This window comes from Brienomyrus brachyistius, chromosome 6, assembly GCF_023856365.1.
Source record: "Brienomyrus brachyistius isolate T26 chromosome 6, BBRACH_0.4, whole genome shotgun sequence".
Lineage (NCBI taxonomy): Eukaryota > Metazoa > Chordata > Actinopteri > Osteoglossiformes > Mormyridae > Brienomyrus > Brienomyrus brachyistius.
In genome coordinates this window covers 10,778,195-10,795,483 of record NC_064538.1, presented here as the reverse complement: position 1 = coordinate 10,795,483, position 17,289 = coordinate 10,778,195, and the positions used below count along the sequence as shown (strand labels likewise).

At 45.3% G+C, this 17,289-nt stretch overlaps 2 protein-coding genes across 3 annotated transcripts; one reads left to right on the top strand and one right to left on the bottom strand.

The window, feature by feature from the left end:
* The first annotated feature begins 224 nt into the window (after window positions 1–224).
* On the top strand, window positions 225–6,799 carry pcbp2 (poly(rC) binding protein 2). The gene is made up of 13 exons (XM_049016629.1): window positions 225–392; window positions 1,345–1,471; window positions 2,013–2,036; window positions 2,133–2,165; window positions 3,204–3,320; window positions 3,471–3,602; window positions 3,696–3,824; window positions 4,253–4,327; window positions 4,461–4,502; window positions 4,765–4,837; window positions 5,043–5,095; window positions 5,242–5,411; window positions 5,745–6,799. The coding sequence occupies exons 2-13, from the start codon at window positions 1,403–1,405 to the stop codon at window positions 5,779–5,781; spliced, it is 954 nt and encodes a 317-aa protein (XP_048872586.1). The 5' UTR covers window positions 225–392; window positions 1,345–1,402; the 3' UTR covers window positions 5,782–6,799.
* Window positions 6,800–7,190: 391 nt separating this feature from the next.
* On the bottom strand, window positions 7,191–17,172 carry map3k12 (mitogen-activated protein kinase kinase kinase 12). Of its 2 annotated transcripts, XM_049016626.1 has the most exons (14): window positions 16,563–17,172; window positions 14,033–14,570; window positions 13,442–13,625; window positions 13,113–13,304; window positions 12,803–12,961; window positions 11,649–11,807; window positions 10,754–10,862; window positions 10,496–10,605; window positions 9,913–10,029; window positions 9,719–9,835; window positions 8,862–9,564; window positions 8,683–8,750; window positions 8,327–8,588; window positions 7,191–8,157 (listed from the first exon to the last, which is right to left on the bottom strand). In XM_049016626.1, exons 2-14 carry the CDS (start codon window positions 14,499–14,501, stop codon window positions 8,050–8,052), a joined length of 2,757 nt encoding a protein of 918 aa, XP_048872583.1. In that variant the 5' UTR covers window positions 14,502–14,570; window positions 16,563–17,172; the 3' UTR covers window positions 7,191–8,049. The 2 variants fall into 2 exon arrangements, with proteins under 2 accessions (XP_048872583.1, XP_048872584.1); XM_049016627.1 differs by lacking the exons at window positions 9,719–9,835; window positions 16,563–17,172 and having other exon boundaries at window positions 14,033–14,204.
* Between the last annotated feature and the right edge of the window lie 117 nt (window positions 17,173–17,289).

Sequence of the window (17,289 nt, the reverse complement as noted above, 5' to 3'; positions counted from 1 at the left end):
AACTGCAATTTCAGAATTCAGAAATTGTAACGTGGAGTCTAGCGTTAATTTGTAATTTAAATAAATATTAAACATCATCTGAGTTATCTGTCTTCTTTTTAAGATATTATATTTAATGAACATTTTTCTCCGTTCCGATGATGCCTGCTGAGGATGCCGCTGAAACGGGGCGGGGACCGAGCTGGATGGGAGGGCCGGGTGAAAGGTGAAAGTTGAAAGGTATCAGTTTTGTTGTCTTTGTGTAAAGAGTGGAGCGCGATCTCTCGTTGTCTCTTTTCCCTCTTCCCCGTATCCTCTTAAAACTCTCCCCCAGGGTTTATACCCCCCCGAACCTCCCCTTTTACCCTTAAAACCCTTCCCTCCCCCTGAACGCTCGTCGAAGCACGGATCAGGTAAGAAAATCTCATGTTTTCTTGGGTTTTTTAATGTTTTTTAGCGCTAAAATCCGGGCTGAGCGTAGCGCGCCATTGCTGGGAGCTCTCGCTGTCAGGCTGCACCGGGGTCGCTAGGCCGCACGAGCGGACACCGCGCGCCGTCGATGCCGGTGCCTGCGTGACGCGGTTAATCCGCGCGTAAGCACGCCTAACGCTCAAACCGGCTGGTTCGTTTTTTAATGTGGTACATTTTGGGAGTAAATGCGTAGTTTGGCCCTTCCCGAAGCGCTCCCCGAAAATGCCCGAGCTGAAAACGTGGGGAGGCTCGGCTGTGCCTTGCTCGCTCGGCCGCTCCTTGCTAGTTAGCCGCTTAGCTTAGCTACCTACGTAACTCAAGGCTTCACTTTGAACTGCCCGGCGCCGTGCGCTCATATTTAGGCGTGTGACTCGCTATCTGTGTGAAAATCGAAAGACGGTGAATATTTTATTTTTCTTCCAATGCGTTGCGGTTGAACGGGTCAGGGATTTACGCGGATGAAGCTCCTTGCGCTGTTGCCGTTGGCTTACTGGTTAGCATGCTGGCTAGCTCCAGTGAAAACGGGCTTCTCCACGGTCAACTATTTCTGTGTAAAATTCCGCCTGCTACCCATAACGTGAAATGTTATGTCTTTTCACATTATGACGAATTAGCAGAGCTATGATCTTATTTTGGTTTGAAGCTTAACCTAAGTGGTCACGTACTCCAAGTGACCCCCCCCCCCCAATACTGATTCCGATAACGTTAATCCGTGAAGTATAACGCTGATGATGAGGATTTTCCCTCCATAGTCATTTTGCGTTTTAAAGTCTCATTTGGGATTTTGACGCTCACGGATGTTTTAGTGGGCGTAGTTGTGCATACTGCACGCTTTGAAAAGTCCTGGTCCGATGGTCTGGGCAGTGATCATTTCCCTCCCCCCGTCCCCCTCAGTTCTGACCAAAGACCCCAGCGCTTGACCCGCCAGCACCTCTCCACATACACTGCAGCGATGGACTCCGGTGTGATTGAAGGAGGGCTCAATGTCACCCTGACAATCAGGCTGCTCATGCATGGCAAGGTTAGTGCACGTCTACACCTAAGTCAGATCCTGATCGATTTTAAAGGTTGCATCTGCTATAGTCCATCTTGTCCATCTTGGTTATGTTGTTCACTTCTGGCATATTAATACTCAAGTTGAGCGGCATAGAGATTCTGGAGACTGATTTATTTTTTTGTTAAACCACAGTACCAAATAGTTTTACTCCCTGGTCACTGGCCAATCTTGTAGAGGCCAGTGGCTGGTAGTATTTGTGCTGCTAGAGGCTGACTGTACAGTTGTACTACAACTGAAAATTAAGAACTGTCATCAAGCCTGATTTTGGTTAAGTTGTTTTTCTTCTTTACAGTGAGTATTGAATAGGTTCTGTATTTCATGTGTGGCCTTTAAAAACAGGTGTATTACTCATTACAGTGTAGTTTTCTGGACAAAGCTATTTATTCGCATAACATAGGTGTTCATATGTGTAATTTTATCATTTTAATTATGTTCAATACATTTATTTAATGTTTAGATCTTGGTCTTATTTCTGTAATGGACTGATCATCTCTCTTTCTTATAGGAAGTTGGAAGCATCATTGGCAAGGTTAGTGCTAATCTTTCTGTGACTTGACATAATTTATTTTGTCACTGTTTTTTCAGCATTGTTCATGTGTTTTTTTTTTTTTCCTCTCGTTTGTAGAAAGGTGAATCTGTGAAGAAGATGCGAGATGAGGTGAGTTCTCAATACTTGTTCGTATTTATGTTGATGGTAAGACTAAGGTATTGACCTCTGAGCTTAATAGTGCTCCCTGCCACTATTACGGTTTCCCCCTCTCATGGTTTTTTTCGTTTTGAGTTTTTTGGTAATAACTGTACACTATGATGTGTCCTTTTCTGTGTTGTGGAAAATGCAGATTTGTAGAAAAATCTGTGTCAGCATGTAGACAGGTAGTGATTGGTGTCTTTTAATCTGGCTACATTTGAACCACAACTACATTCAAAGTTTTAGATGGCTTGCCAAATACCTGTATGCCACTCTTTGTGCTCTGGGTGTTGAGTCCCCCCTAAGTGAGCCATGTTAATTATTACCCTTATTGTGTATCTGCGTGAAGTCCCGAAAAATGTGTGCCACTGAAGTGCAGCTAAAGCAGAGCAGAGAAATACTAGACATTTGTGTGATTACAAGCGTGAAGCTAGGTGGCAGCACTGTGCAGTGCCACACAGCATTTTCAAGCTCAGTTTCTGGATAAGCGATTTTTGTTTTTGCATATTACTCTAATCCAACATGGGTCCAAAGGAGTTTTAAAAGCTTCTCAAGAAAAATTTGTTAGTTTTATTTTGGAGAGGTAAACTGGGGTTTCTTGAATGAACAAGTAATACTTTTCTCTGTTAGAAATAATGGAAGTTGCTTCCAAATATTTGAGTTTGCGCCGTTCAAATTATTTCTTGGAACCACTTGCACTTTGGTAACAGCATATCAGTATATTTGTGTTTAGACAAAGTTTAAGATTTTACTTCCTATTGCAGACGTCAGTATGCACGTTCCTCTGTCCCTTGAATAATCTAGCTTTAATTGTGGTTTCCCAATCTTTCAAATACCAGGAAGTTTTATTTTTCAAACCTTATTCCATCACAGTGAACAAAGAATTATAGGTTACCGATTTAAAGCCCTTACCTCTTTTTAAAATTTTATATCTGTTTAAAATTTACTCATTTAAAACGTGAAAGTAATAGTGAGTGTTCTTCAGTAAAGTGCCATTTCTCTCCACAGAGTGGAGCACGGATCAACATCTCGGAGGGCAACTGTCCCGAAAGGATCATAACTTTGGCTGGGCCCACCAACGCCATCTTCAAAGCGTTTTCCATGATCATTGATAAGATGGAAGAGGTACAGTGCATTGCTTTTTTCCAGCCCACTGGTTGTCAACTACCTGAATCGTCAGTTTTGATGATTAGTTTGATTGGTTTGCATCTAGCTTATACCATGTTGCGATATCATTCTCTCTCTCTGAACACATCCGGGCCTCTCACTTCTCAGGACATCAGCAGCTCGATGACCAACAGCACAGCTGCCAGCCGGCCCCCGGTGACCCTGCGCATTGTCGTCCCTGCCAGTCAGTGTGGCTCGCTCATTGGCAAGGGTGGCTGCAAGATCAAGGAGATCCGGGAGGTGGGTGATCAGAGTAGAGATGCTGCCCCCGGTACTTGCGTATGGGCAGTTTGTGAGTCTGGAGTTAAAAAAACAGGTCTGTCTTTTTTTCAGTCGACCGGGGCTCAGGTGCAGGTTGCAGGGGACATGCTGCCGAACTCCACGGAGCGTGCCATCACTGTTGCAGGCACTCCTCCGTCCATCATCGAATGCGTCAAGCAGATCTGCGTGGTGATGCTTGAGGTATTGACCATCACCTAGTTCACTTTCCATAGCTTTTGGGTTGTGAAGAAGGGACTTGATGTTTAGCAGAGACATGTGGCTCAGTGGGTTATGATGCTGTTTCCATAATCAGAACGTCGTTGGTTCAAATCTCATGATCAGCAATGTGATTTCACAGTTGACTTCTTGAACGCAGACCTTTAATCCCAATTGCAACAGAGACTGGCTGAACTCGCTTTCTCAGTTATGCCTTGCTTTATATAAAACTATTTGCTAAATAAATGGATGTAAATTTTATTTATTTCCTTTGGTTTAAACCAGATATTGACCACATGGTGCCACTATAATATTCATCTCGGTTTTTGAGTTTTTCCCCCATGACAGCAGTTGTTGTGCCGGTTTGACAGCAGATTGGTAAGAAACCCTATTCTGTGTTTCATTTCCGTCAGTCCCCCCCAAAAGGTGTCACCATTCCATACAGGCCCAAACCCTCAAGCTCACCTGTGATTTTTGCTGGTGGACAGGTATTGTACTCGTATTCTCACTGTATATGAGTGTTAGTTATATTGTCGACTTGGTGTATTGCCTAAAATGCTGTGTGATGTGATGCTTTTGTCCCAGAAGAGGGCGCTAGTTGAGCATCTTCTTTTGTTGCAGGCATATGCTGTTCAAGGACAGCATGCGATCCCGCAGCCTGATGTAAGTGCTACATGATTTCAGCTTTGCCTACTGATTCTAGAGGCACCATTGGCCGGAAGCTTTTGTGGGTCGCACATCAGAGTGCCTTTCTAGAGAAATGTGTGTTTGTAGCATTTAGTCCATCGTATTATGGCTTTCATTATAAAGGCTGTGTCAAAGTGTAGTGAAGTAATGCCCCCAACCACACTTAGCACAAAGGCTGGTCTGAGCATGAGCGAATGTTACTGATCAATATGGCCATCTTTCGTCTCTCCTCCAAAAGCTCACCAAACTTCACCAGCTGGCCATGCAGCAGGGCCCCTTTCCACTGACTGCAGGCAGCCAGGGCTTCAACGGTGTGTATCTGCCTGGGGGGCGTAAGCCGGGCCTGCTTGCACTTCAAGATCATAGCGGGGATAAGTGCTTATGCACAAATAGTAAACATTCCATTTTCTGTTTATGTAAGACAATATCTTGACTGTTGCCCTGTGCTGTCGGTTATTTCTGTGAAGCTCTTTGTCCGTCAGAATTTTCCATTTGAATTGCTTTGTCGCCCTACAGCCATGGATGCCTCAGCCCAGACTAGCTCCCATGAGTTGACCATTCCAAATGACGTACGTGCTTAACTCATATCTATGAGTGAAGTGTGTTCCTTTACTGAAGCGTCAGGGCTTGTATCATTGTGACAGTGTTGCAGCTCATTATTTCTGTGGGGACAGCTGGTATGTTGGACTAAACTTTTCTTCTTTCATCCCCTTAGCTGATTGGGTGCATTATTGGCCGCCAGGGTGCCAAGATCAATGAGATCAGGCAGATGTCAGGGGCCCAGATTAAGATCGCCAATCCAGTGGAGGGCTCCACTGACCGACAGGTCACCATCACCGGTTCTGCTGCCAGCATTAGTCTGGCTGAGTACCTCATCAATGCCAGGTGAGGATGCCCGTGGGAACAATTGGCTGGTGTTTCCGTTCCTGTAAATAGTTACAATAGATTATTCAAATTGTGTGTATGATAAATCAAGCCTGTGATTTTCTAAATGTTTAACTACCTGGGTGTATGTAAAGGTGTTCTTTTGGTCCAAACCATTTTATAGGTTTTGTTTTATCCTGGCAAGTAGAATGCAGTATGATTTAAAAGTTCTTAAAATTTGCTGTTGGGCCCCTCGTTGCCCCCTTTGGGTGGGAATTGGTACTGCTTCAGTCACAGCACTTCCATGTTGTATAATGAGGTGTGTTCCCCCCCCCCCCCCAATATCTCCAAAAGGTTGTCTTCAGAGGCCACTGGACTGGCGACCAACTGACTGACCCAGCATCTGCACTAAAGTGGCAGGTCCCCTACACCAGTGACTGCAACTAATCAGGATTTTCTTTTCAGTTCTAACCCAACCACAAACACATGCATACTGTTTAAGAATTTTGGTTTTAAACCCCCCCCCCCCTCCCATTGAAATAAGGTTTTAAAGTGTTTTTGTTTTTGCTCTCCCATCAAATAATGGTGGTGGAATAATCTCAGTAGTCATTAAAGTGTAGTTCTGTTGTGGCAGATTTTCCAAAAAATTAAAGAAAAAAAAGAAACAAAAACTGTTTACTTTGCTTTTTTTTCCCCCCTTAAAACCCCTGTATTTATTTACCCACCCTGCCGTGTCTTGGTGGTTGGCGAGAAACCCAACCGCAGCGCTAGATCTTTTTGGCCGTTTGGAATCGCTGGGGATCTGTGGCGCTCCGCCTTGAGATCGCATGAGCTTGGCTCCCCTCTCACCTGTATTACCAGATCAACACTAACTGCAAGCAAACACGCTTAAGTGCTTTATTAAAGTGAATATGAACTATATTAGTAGGACTGTTTTAGCTGTTGTTTGTCACCATTAGACTTTGTTTTTATTTTCTGTATCATTCCTCTTTCCCCCCAGTTTATTTTGGAGGTTGTCTGGGGGGGTGGCTGCCAGGGTACAGGCATGAGGTCCTTGGCTGGGGCTTGGAATCTTTTCTAGAGACGTACGATACTAACACGCGTTGGCATATTTGTTTCCGTAGAAAAAAAATATATCTAATTTTTTGTTAGAGTGGAGGGGACTGGAGATGGAAAGACGGGCCTGTTACATGGGGTCTGGAAAGGCTGAAATTTGAATAGGAGGGGAGGGAAAAAAGTAAAATTGACTGTAGTTTCCTGCTCTTTTCTTTGCTTGAACCAGATTTTATTTTTACTATTGGCAGGAAAGAAACTCCTGTTTTTGTGCACGTTTTCAAATTATTGTAGACTTGGGTGCCACAGAATTCTTGAAATTACAGAATTAAAATGCTCTGAAAAGCTGAAACTGACCTGGGCTCTTGGAATGCTTTCTTATGTACGATCGAATCTAAGGTTTTAGAAACCCCTCTGCCTCCTGCTTTTCGCAAAATTGAGTTACCTACATTGTATTCACTGAAATAGGCTGGTCGTCGTTGGTGACTGGTGCTGATCGAGGCTTTGAGTGACGAGGCAGCTGGTAACGCCTGCAAGACCGTCATGCTGAGTTTATTTCAGGGGCGTGTTAGTGGTGTCTCAAAAATCCGGACACTAACATTATCTGCTTATTAAAAGTGTTGGCTTTTATATGACCTAAGTCGCTAAACACTTAACTGTGTTGTCGAGTAAACTACTACAGTAGTAGTAAATCAAATTTATCCTCTTGAACTGTAGATAACGTCCCATAAAGTAAATGGCAACGCATGAATTTGTGAAGTTTATTAATCATTGTTAAATACATATATTCTATGTTACATTTGTGGCAAATCATGCCCCCTACTTTTCCCTAAAGGTTGCTTCACCACCAGAGAAGAATAGAGTAACAAGTAAGCAGTACTCCATTAGCTCTAGTGGCGGTAAAAGTGTCTCCACTGCTGGAAGCAGGATGTATGTTCCATCACTCAGACATTTTCTTTTTGAGTTGCCTCATTAATGGCCTACAATGTGATCCTGTGTTCGCACAATGTGAATTCAGGCTTATACATCTACAAGGGAAATGAAGCCGGTCCGTCGATATTTAAAATTCATGAGTTAGAGAGCCAGGAGGCCAGATTAGAACATTCATTCTAGGTTTTTAGCTGGACATGTTTAGCTCTTCTGGAGCACTACTGGGCAAGAGATGCTCCTTTAAAAACTATTTTTACAACCTTTGGAGGTTGGTATAACTGCAAAATGCATACATACACGTGACGTAATAAACAGTAATATAACCCCAAATATATCTGTCAAATAAAAATAATTTAAAATTATAAACATGATTTTGAACTTCAGGCTCACTTGAAAGTGCTGAAAGTCAAAGTACGCACTGGTATCTTTGTCAATCTTTGCACTTCCTGTCCCTTTACATGGAAACTACATATAATTACACTTTAAGTATATAAAAAAAGTAGGAGCTGCAGTACTGAAAGCCCCCCCTCTGTGAGGTATGGGAGCTATATGGCTTTGCAGGTGCCCCAGGGTCAGGTTCCCAATGGCTGGTTGGAGTTGAAGTGTTTTTGCAAGGCCAGAGGAGAGGGTGCACCAGTGAGGATAAATATGTCCATATCCGGGCCTGTCTGGATAGTCAAAGTGGGGGTCCTTTAAGGTCACAGCTGGTTCGGGGTCCACTTGGTTCAGCACTGCCTGAGTGGTCAAGCTCAGCGCTGTCGCAGTCTGAGTCGTCACACATGGCCTGGTTTGGGGCAAGAGAAACACACACAGCTCAAGAGGGGTGACAGCTACTTACAAGTCTTGCGATATTTCGGCTCACATGACCGCTACACTTCACTGCATATCGCTACCAGCATCACTGCATCTTCCAGGTAAGGAAGGTGCTGCTGGTCTTGCCGTAGGCCCGTTACCTCACAGTTGTTCTGTTCAATGGTGATCCTGCGCAGAGCAGCTTCTCTGCCAGATGAGCCCTCAGAGACTTGAGCGACGTCAGGGGTATCGGCAGGGATCTCCGAGCCCTGGGACAGGAGGTCGTCAGTGTTGTTGCTGACCACGTCCGGGGTACCGCTGCGGGAGCGGTCGCTGGTGTTGCCCTCCTCACCATCAGACACGGAAGCGTTCTCCGAGCTAAGTGTGGATGGAGACTGGCACTTGGCCGCACCAACTACCCGTCTGATCAAGGGGAACAACCAAAACCATCGCGATAAAACAGAATCCCGCTAACCAACGTTGCGATGGCCGTATCTGAGTGAAACCTCATACCCACCGTCTCCTTGGAAACTCCAGCTCGCTGTCCACTTCTCCTTCTTCCTCCTCAGACGACAAGCCTCGCCTCTGTTAAAGGATGAGGCAGACAGGACGACATTCATTAAAACAACCACGAGGATGACAGGGTGAGCAGATTTCCTCCCCAAGTAAATTCCCTGGCGGGAGAAGATCGGACACCTGTTTGCGTGTGACTGCTGCCCTGTAGAGGATTGCTGCCGGTGTAAGGTGCTGCCCACCGCTGGCTCCCCTGGGTAAACGGGGTAGTCCCACACCCTCCGCCCGTTCTTCTCCGTCATTGGACATACGGAGGTTTCCTAGGGCGGAGGACCTGCTGGCAGCCGCCCCTTTGCCACAAGGAGAGTCTGGGCTGCTGGAAAATGGAATGGAAGCGGCGTCCTCACTGGGGGTGTCGCTGCGGGGTGGAGTTTCCTCAAGGTCATCTTCTCCACCCACAGCTTCCCCTAGGCCTGCAGAAGCACTCTGGCTGCTCCCCTTGTCCAGCCCAGTGGACTGGGCCTTGCTTTGCCCTTCAGCCTCCAGGGCAGTGGAGATGAGGTCAGGGCTGGATGAGGACATCTTCTTCAGTAGTTGATCATGCTGCACGCCCCTCAGGGCAGCACTGGGATCCAGGTGCTGCTTGGGGGGGATGGTACTGCAGGGCGTGGCCCCATGAGCGGCGGCCTGGAAGTCACGGTGGCATGAAGACTGTGCCACCCTCAGGTCACCACTGCTACCCTTGCCAGCCTTGCGGTGACGCGTCTTCGCTCGGTGAGAGCGACCTGGCGATGTCGATCCTTTGTTTGGGCAGGATGGAAATGTTACCTGCGTCAGGGAGCAATCCAGCTTCGGAAAGATCACGTCTGACCTCAGGATATCCGGCCTGCAGCAGAGCACATTTGGAATGTCAAGCTGGTCCTGTATTTTCACACAGGTTTTTCTATTTGCTCGTTAAGTGTTTTGGGATGTGGGATGTAATTAATAGTATTCCATAGATTGTACATATTAGGGCAACCATATGATTCTTTTGTGTGTACCTCTTGCTCAGTGAGGGCAATTTTTGTGGAACATTTCGCTTTTTAATAAATTTCTCCATTGAAGTTGAGCTGTGTTTGAGGAATCCTGGGTACTTTCTCTCTAAAGACTGCTCTCTCCTAAAAAAAAAAACAGAATGACTGGCAGACATGGCTCATTCCCACCAAACCCCCCCAGAAGCGGATTTCCTCTTTACCTCAGCAGCTCCTTCTCCTTGAGCTCAAGCTGCAGCATGACTGCATTCAGCTCCATGTAAAGGTTGTTGGCTCGCTCCAACTTCCTCTCGTAATGCTCCCGAATGTCCAGAGCATGCCTGTAGAGGGCACAACGCACCACATGGGGCTCACACTTAACACCAGTTTTGTTATCTCAGCCAAAAAATGCTCCGGATGTTGCCAGCGTGTATATATCCTTAGCAAGCTTACGGCTTTGTTGCCAGGCAGTGTACGGTACTGTAGTAAGAAAGCAAACCAATAGGGAATATCGCTACAATTTAGCATCTATGCACAATCAGTTTTCATAACAATTGAGATCTTCAAATGCAATAATAACTCAGATTTTTATACAAGCTTTGGTTTTTATGAGTTTCATTAATACATTTTATTTATTTCTGAATCAAATCTTGTATTAAGAGTGAAGCAACTTTTTCAGATGTGTCATACCTCATAACAACAGACCTAAATTTCGAGTTATTATTTGTTTTGTACGAACAAATTCATTTTGCAGTGTGAACTCCTGCTCTGCCTCCTCTTGACCTGCCGCCCAGCCCAGATCCTGACCTCAGCTCCTCTCTGCGCCTCCTCACCAGCTCCTCATCCAGCCGGTGCAGGCATGTACCCTCTGACTTAATCTTGTCAAAGTGATGCTTCACCTCCTCACGCCACTCAGCCTGTCAGACAGAAGGAGAGGAGAGCCACCTGACTACCACAACCCTGGGGGTGAGCGCGCCCCCGCTCACAGATCACATGCTGTCTGAGGTGTATGGTATGTGTGGGAAGAGCACAGGGGGGTGGGAGTGGCGATGGTATAGGGGGTACCTGGGATTTGAAGTAAGTTTCCTGTGGGGTAGACAGAACGTCAGCCGATGCGATGTCCAAGTGGAGCAGAATTTGGCGGAAAGACGGTCTGTTTCTCGGCTTGAAGTTCCTGTAGGAACCACAGGAAGAGAGGTCCTATGGGCTGCCGAGAGCAGCAGGCCCTGCGTCATCATAGACTCTGCTGAACACAGAGTGCTTCCTCATCATGGGTGCCCAACGCAGCGTTAAGTGGTATAAACTCAGAACCATCCTAATGCTGAACAGGGCAGTAAACTAAAGCTTTATCATTCTCGTTATTACCATCAGTACTCGAATATGTTAATACTGTCATTACGATTTTCTATATCTTAGTGAAAATGTATAGAAGCAACACAGAAGCTTCTTTCTGTTTCGCTTCTTGATCTGCTTTTTTCTGAGACTCCTCATTTTCAGCCTTCATGGTCATGTATCAGACTATTGTATTCTGGGTAATATGTACTCTGTGGCCTTTATTATTAGCAGTTTATTGCTTAGCAGTTTACCATTACAGCCACTTTGTATATCCATCCATCTATCCATCCATCCATCAAGCCAACTATCCAAAATTAAGCACTTATTGTGGTGAGCCCACAGCCTATGCCAGGAAGGCAGTGAACATCCTGGATGGGATACCAATCTGCTTTGTAAGTCTTGATAAATATACATGCCTTGCTCAAATGTCGACTATTACACCCCATCTTGTACCTGACCAAGTAATATTCAGGGTGTGACTCTCATATACTGTGTGCAACTAACATATTACTGGCCAACATTTAATAGGAATGCAAGGTTTCCCTTCTGCATATCATTCAGTTCAGTTCATTTCGGTCTTTGTTTTTGACATGTATGTGTGCATACAACCCCTAGCCGCTCTGACCAGCACTGCTGCAGCAGGATCTTGAAACCATCCGGACAGCTATTTGGGACTGGCAGCTGCAGGCTGTTGTTGCCGACACCCCAGATGATAGCAGAAGAGTCTACATCCTTGTACGGAATCTCACCCGTCAGCAGCTCCCACAGCACCACCCCAAATGACCTGGCAGAATTGAGGGCGAAGTGACAACAGACAGGAATTTCCTTGAAGTTAAACTCAACACCTGAGCTACAAATCTGTTGTAACTGATGTTTGCTAAACTGTTTGCTATTGTTTACTGTTTGCTAACTGATGCTTGCTAAAAAAAATATTAGTGTCACGATTGATGAGACGAAAGGAAATAAACAGGACTGCAAGGGACCAAAACAGGAGGACTGGAACAAGTTAGGGCACAGGCAACAAGAAGATTAACATGATGGTTAGGAGAGCTAGGACAGGAGGGTCAAGTGGATGTGGCAGGCAGGACGTGACAGTACCACTCCTAAGCATACCCTCCGGGCACGAAAGATGAACAGCGGAGGGGTCCAAGGGGGACCGTGAATGTAAAATGTTTAACCTAATTCCCAAATGTATGCATTTCTATTCATGTCATTCACTTTATATTCCAACCTGCTAGTAATTGTCAAAATATCATTATACTTTTGAGTGATTTGAAGTATTTTATCCAGTCTTTCATCCATTTTCAATAATAGTTGATTCGATTCAGGTTGTGGCAATGTGGAACCCACTCCAAGAAGCACAGAGTGTAAGGCAAGATACATGCTGGATGAGATGTCCCATTTATCACAGAGCACAGATGCACACATAATCACTCTGCTGACATTTCAGATGCACCAAACCATTTACATAGAAAGTCTTCTGACTTCGGAGAAATACATGCAAACAAACACTCCACCATCTGTTTAAACCTGCAGCGCTGGAGACCTATAGTGACTATTCGGAATAGTGAGTCAGCATGCTGGCCAAACTTTACATGCCCGTTTCTATGTCAAACCTCCCCTTTGACATATTCTTCCACATTTGTCAATCCCATGCATTCAAACGTCTGTTGTCTCTAATTCTTTATGATTCTCCTCTTCCTCATTTTTGCTTTGCTTAAGTCTAACCAATTCTCCTTGAATTTCTCAGGCGATGACCCGGATCCTCTTTGGACTCACCAGACATCTACCTTCTCTGAAACAGGCTCATTGCGAATCACCTCTGGTGCCATCCAGGCTACAGTGCCAGCAAACGACATCTTGGTGCTGTTGTCACTGAGCTCCTTGGAGGTACCGAAATCTGATATCTTCACCACATCATCAGAGGTGATCAGCATGCTTGAGTAGGGAAAATGAGACAAAGGTGGGTGAGAAATAATAGCATACGGTCTTACTGGACGAACAAATCCTTTCTGAACCCCAGAATCTAATTTGACTCCCCTACAAAGCACCTACAGCCAGGAAATGGAGAGCTGCATCACAAACTCACTTGGGAGATTTGAGGTCACGGTGGATGATCTTGTGGAGGTGCAAGTAGTTCATGCCTCCTGCGATGCCCATGGACCAGTCTACCAGCAGAGAAGGTGTAATCTTGCGACCTGCTCGCAGGACCTCATAAAGCTGCCCTTGAGCACAGTACTCCATAATGATGCAGTAACAAGGTGCTTGGGTACAAACCCCCCTAGGAAAGAGAAGGAATGTAGGGAAAACCATTATTTAATGTTCGGCCATTTATAAGGAGTGCTACACACTCTCTGTCTTTGCAGCCATGAAATGTTAAATCCGAGCTACTGAAAACCAGGAAAGGCCCTTCCTCACTTGAACGTGATGATGTTTGGGTGCTTCAGCTTGCGCAGGTGCTTGATGTCCGTCTCTTTGATGTCACGCACTTTCTTGACTGCCACTTCCTCTCCCCGGAACTTCCCAAGGAAGACAGCACCCTGTGCCCCGCTGCCTACCCACTGTAGATCAGAAATCTCCTCAAATGGTACCTCCCAGAGCTCTGGGGAATGGAATGAAAAAAATGTCAACAAATGCAAAGAGGAGTCTGCTGGTGGGAGGATCCTGAAATGCAGAGGAGGGTAAAAACGGAAAGTGAAGTCATGCAAAGGAAAGGCGGGAGCTATGAGAAGAACAGAGGTGCCAGATAGGAGCCAACTGCAGCACTAAGAATGTCCCTTCAGCCTTACCTCATATTTTGTACATAAATATGTAAAAAACCTTACTGTTTCCCAAGAGATGCAATCCATTTAAATAATTCACATAGGCCTATTTATAGACATAAGCTCCACCGTTCCTATTCCTGAGTTACAGATAGACTCTATATAAGGAGTAAAGTAATTTTGCTGGATTCCTGGAGGGGGGGAGGGGGGCCATCTGCTACCAGTGGGTGCTGCTGTTATCTCTTACCTTCCTGACTGTGCTTCTGTTCAGTGGAGTAGGCTTTGCCGATCATTGTCCACACAGGCTTTAAGCAGCCAAACAATCCCTCCAGAAAGCCTCCACTTTCCGAGTGGCAATGCAGCCTGCTGTTGTCTAATTGGCCACGAGTGGCCCCGACTTCCACATCACGGCCCACCTCCCCGGCTGCACCGCTCTCATGCAGTTCCAGCACACTATTGACGAAGTGCTCGGCTGGCTCATAACTCGGTGTGAGGGTCTGATCGCAGCTGTGGCCGCAGCCTTTATTCGACACTGCGCTGCCCCCTGTGTCGATTGACAACACATTGCGCAGGACACACTGAGTGGGAGTCAGATCTGTCTCCGGGGTGCAGGCTGATGTGTCGGTATCTCGTCTACGGAACGGCGCCTCTGACAGGGGGGTGCTGAAGCCCGAGAGAGTGGGGGAAGGAGCAGAGGGTTCGTGAACGCAGGCCATGGGTAACTTTGCTCATCTGGACTCCTCAGTACTTGTGGTTGGTTTGGGCCAAGTAAGGTAGAGAGAGGCCTATATGGGAAAAGAGAGAAGGGGAAAAAAACATTGTTACACCCATCCATCTTCCGTAACTGCTTATCTAGTACAGGCTCATGTGTGGCCTGGAGTCCATCCCAGGCAGCACAGAGCATGAGGTGAGGGACACACTGGATGAGGTCACAGCGCTCACCGGTTCACAATCACACCCTATGGGCAATTTAGAAAGACCAGTTTACCTAATTACGTTCTTTAAACTGCAGTAACAAACATGGAGTACCAGAAGAAGCACAGCAAGAAGAAAGGAACATGCAAACTTCTGAGATACACAGACATGTGTGGGATTCCAACCCCGACTCCATTGCAAGTCACTGAGCCACCCTGTACCACCATTGTTACATTTCTAAATAAGAATTTTGACAAATTATGTATGTTACATGATCACAATATTATATTGTGATTTTTATGAATGAATCCTCAACTAATCCATTAAACTATGCTAGTTCTTGTTTGTAGTCCCCAAGGATCTATTAAAAGATTTCCGAGTTTTCGCAGTGATTGGACTTTTTTAATGCACAGATGTTTCCCTTTTCCTCTTGAATAAACTATTTAAATATATTGATGCATCACATTAATTTTAATACAAACAAAATGAGCAGACAAGTATATATTTTAAATGCGCTTGGCACATATTGCACGCTATCTTATAAGTAAACCATGTCTAGAATTGGTATATTGTAGCCACAGGAATTTAACCCGAGTGTTCCCATAATTCCATCATGTTGATTTAATTCACCTTTTTGCATCCGAACTTAATGCCCCCCCTCCCCACATCCATGGCCAATCCTAAAGACGAAATAGGGGGCGCCAGCTAATTTCACTTTGCCTCGTACGGGGGGTGCCGGCACTGGTACTCGCCTAGGGCGCCACATCGGTTAGTACCGATGCTGCCCACGTCACTGTCCCTAGGCAGGCAGGGTGTCTTGATTTTCATCACGAAAGATTTAGCCCAGTCTTCTGCAGTAGATTCCAAGAGCCGTAGCTATCGGCGAATCACAGGCAGAAAACTAGTGGAAACTTTCCTCCCCAAAGCTGGGACTATTTCCGTCACTATGATCGTTTCCAGCGTCGCACAACGTTTAGTAAAACTACCAAGACTAAATATAATATTATTGTTAGGGGGCGTACGATTCCGACGACGACTATTACAGTTCGTGTCATCATCATAGTCAACATTAGCACCAACCTCAGTGATGCCTTTAATAATGCATGCATCGATATAGTCTAAGCCATTTAGGTTAATTGACACCGTTATACAGCAACTCAGTTAAGCAAATATGACGGAGCTTTCATCCATTAAAGAAACCCAAATACAGCGTTGAAAGGTTTATCTTTTATATTTGCCAGGACATGCTAATGAGCACCCATCCCCCCTTATTCCTCCGCATAATATGACAAAATTACATAACTACTCCACGGAGATGTCCCGTGCGCCCGATTCCCATTTGACATTTCGCACGCTGCTGCACCAGCGCCGTAGCGACGCGCGCCCACCGTCTCTCTAAGATATGCAGACGAATGACATCGCCGGCCTGCCCCAAGGCACTGACACGCTCATTTGGCTATATGCGTGCTCCAGCTGACCAAGAACGACTTGCCAACCCGACGATTAACAGTAATGACCTTTATTTAAAAAAAATTCAAGTATTAGCGAAAAATAACGCTTGTGTCATACATCACCTGGGTCATTACACACAACGGAACAACCGGTTTCACACGCACATTCGCTAGATATAAGGAATGCACACACGGAATAACACAACATTCTGGAGAGAGAATGTAAACTACACCTTCTTATGATCTGCGATTGCGCTGAGCGACAATATAAAGTGTTAAAATTCCGAATCAGCAGCATTCCATGGTGAAACCCATCAGCGTTTAAGGACGGTTTCTGTCATCCGTTCCTTAATGATCTAAAATATCAACCTGCATATAAAACGATGACAACCTATCAAAACATACCCTTACCTCTCTGCCTGCTTGGTTAAGCGTTGACAGCTGGGTAGATGCTATGCGTTTCTTGATGACAGTCAGAAGACGCCTGCAAATACCCAATATGTTTCTTCGCGATTTCGCAATTTTCGGCTTACTGAGAGCGTTGGATTTTTATGGACCGCATTCACTTTTTCAGCCCGACTTGTGGTAGATTGCCCTATCATTTAAAATGTGGCAGCCGCGGTCTGCGAAGAAGATGGTTGAGGGAGTTGTCTGTAAACCCAGTACAGATTTCACGTCACGCTTTCCTTACTTACAACCACAAGAGGGCGTATCTTTTCGTAACACACATCACAATATCACTCCTGATCTGTAACACGGTGTTTTTTCCTTTCCTATATGCCGGAGACAGAATTTAGCACTAAATTGCAGCAATGCACCATCAATATATAACAACTCTCAGTGATACGCGTGGTACACGGTCACGCGAAGCGCGTTTCATTTCACAAAGTATTTATAACACGGTTCGTACGACGAACAAGATTTAGGGAAAAAATTATATTTTAATCTTGTTAAACTGTTTTTACAGTTTTTTGTTATGTTGTGAAAATACGTTCTTAGGTCAAGATGGTGTCTTACGTAATCATGCACAGCTAATAATAAATAAAATGCCATACGTCACGGTATGTGCATAATGGACTACAATACCTATTAGACTACAGCGTTATTCGATATATAATGAATGTGAGATTGACGACAT

Bases quoted from the DNA above. Each gene is read 5' to 3' on its own strand.
- pcbp2 (XM_049016629.1), top strand. From the start codon at position 1,403: ATGGACTCCGGTGTGATTGAAGGAGGGCTCAATGTCACCCTGACAATC. The intron at 3,321-3,470 runs GTACAGTGCATT...CTCACTTCTCAG, and splicing joins TCATTGATAAGATGGAAGAG to GACATCAGCAGCTCGATGAC. The intron at 5,412-5,744 runs GTGAGGATGCCC...TATCTCCAAAAG, and splicing joins GAGTACCTCATCAATGCCAG to GTTGTCTTCAGAGGCCACTG.
- map3k12 (XM_049016626.1), bottom strand. From the start codon at position 14,501: ATGGCCTGCGTTCACGAACCCTCTGCTCCTTCCCCCACTCTCTCGGGC. The intron at 11,808-12,802 runs GTGAGTCCAAAG...CAATTCTGCCAG, and splicing joins TCAGAGAAGGTAGATGTCTG to GTCATTTGGGGTGGTGCTGT. The intron at 8,158-8,326 runs GTAACGGGCCTA...GCCCCAAACCAG, and splicing joins TTGAACAGAACAACTGTGAG to GCCATGTGTGACGACTCAGA.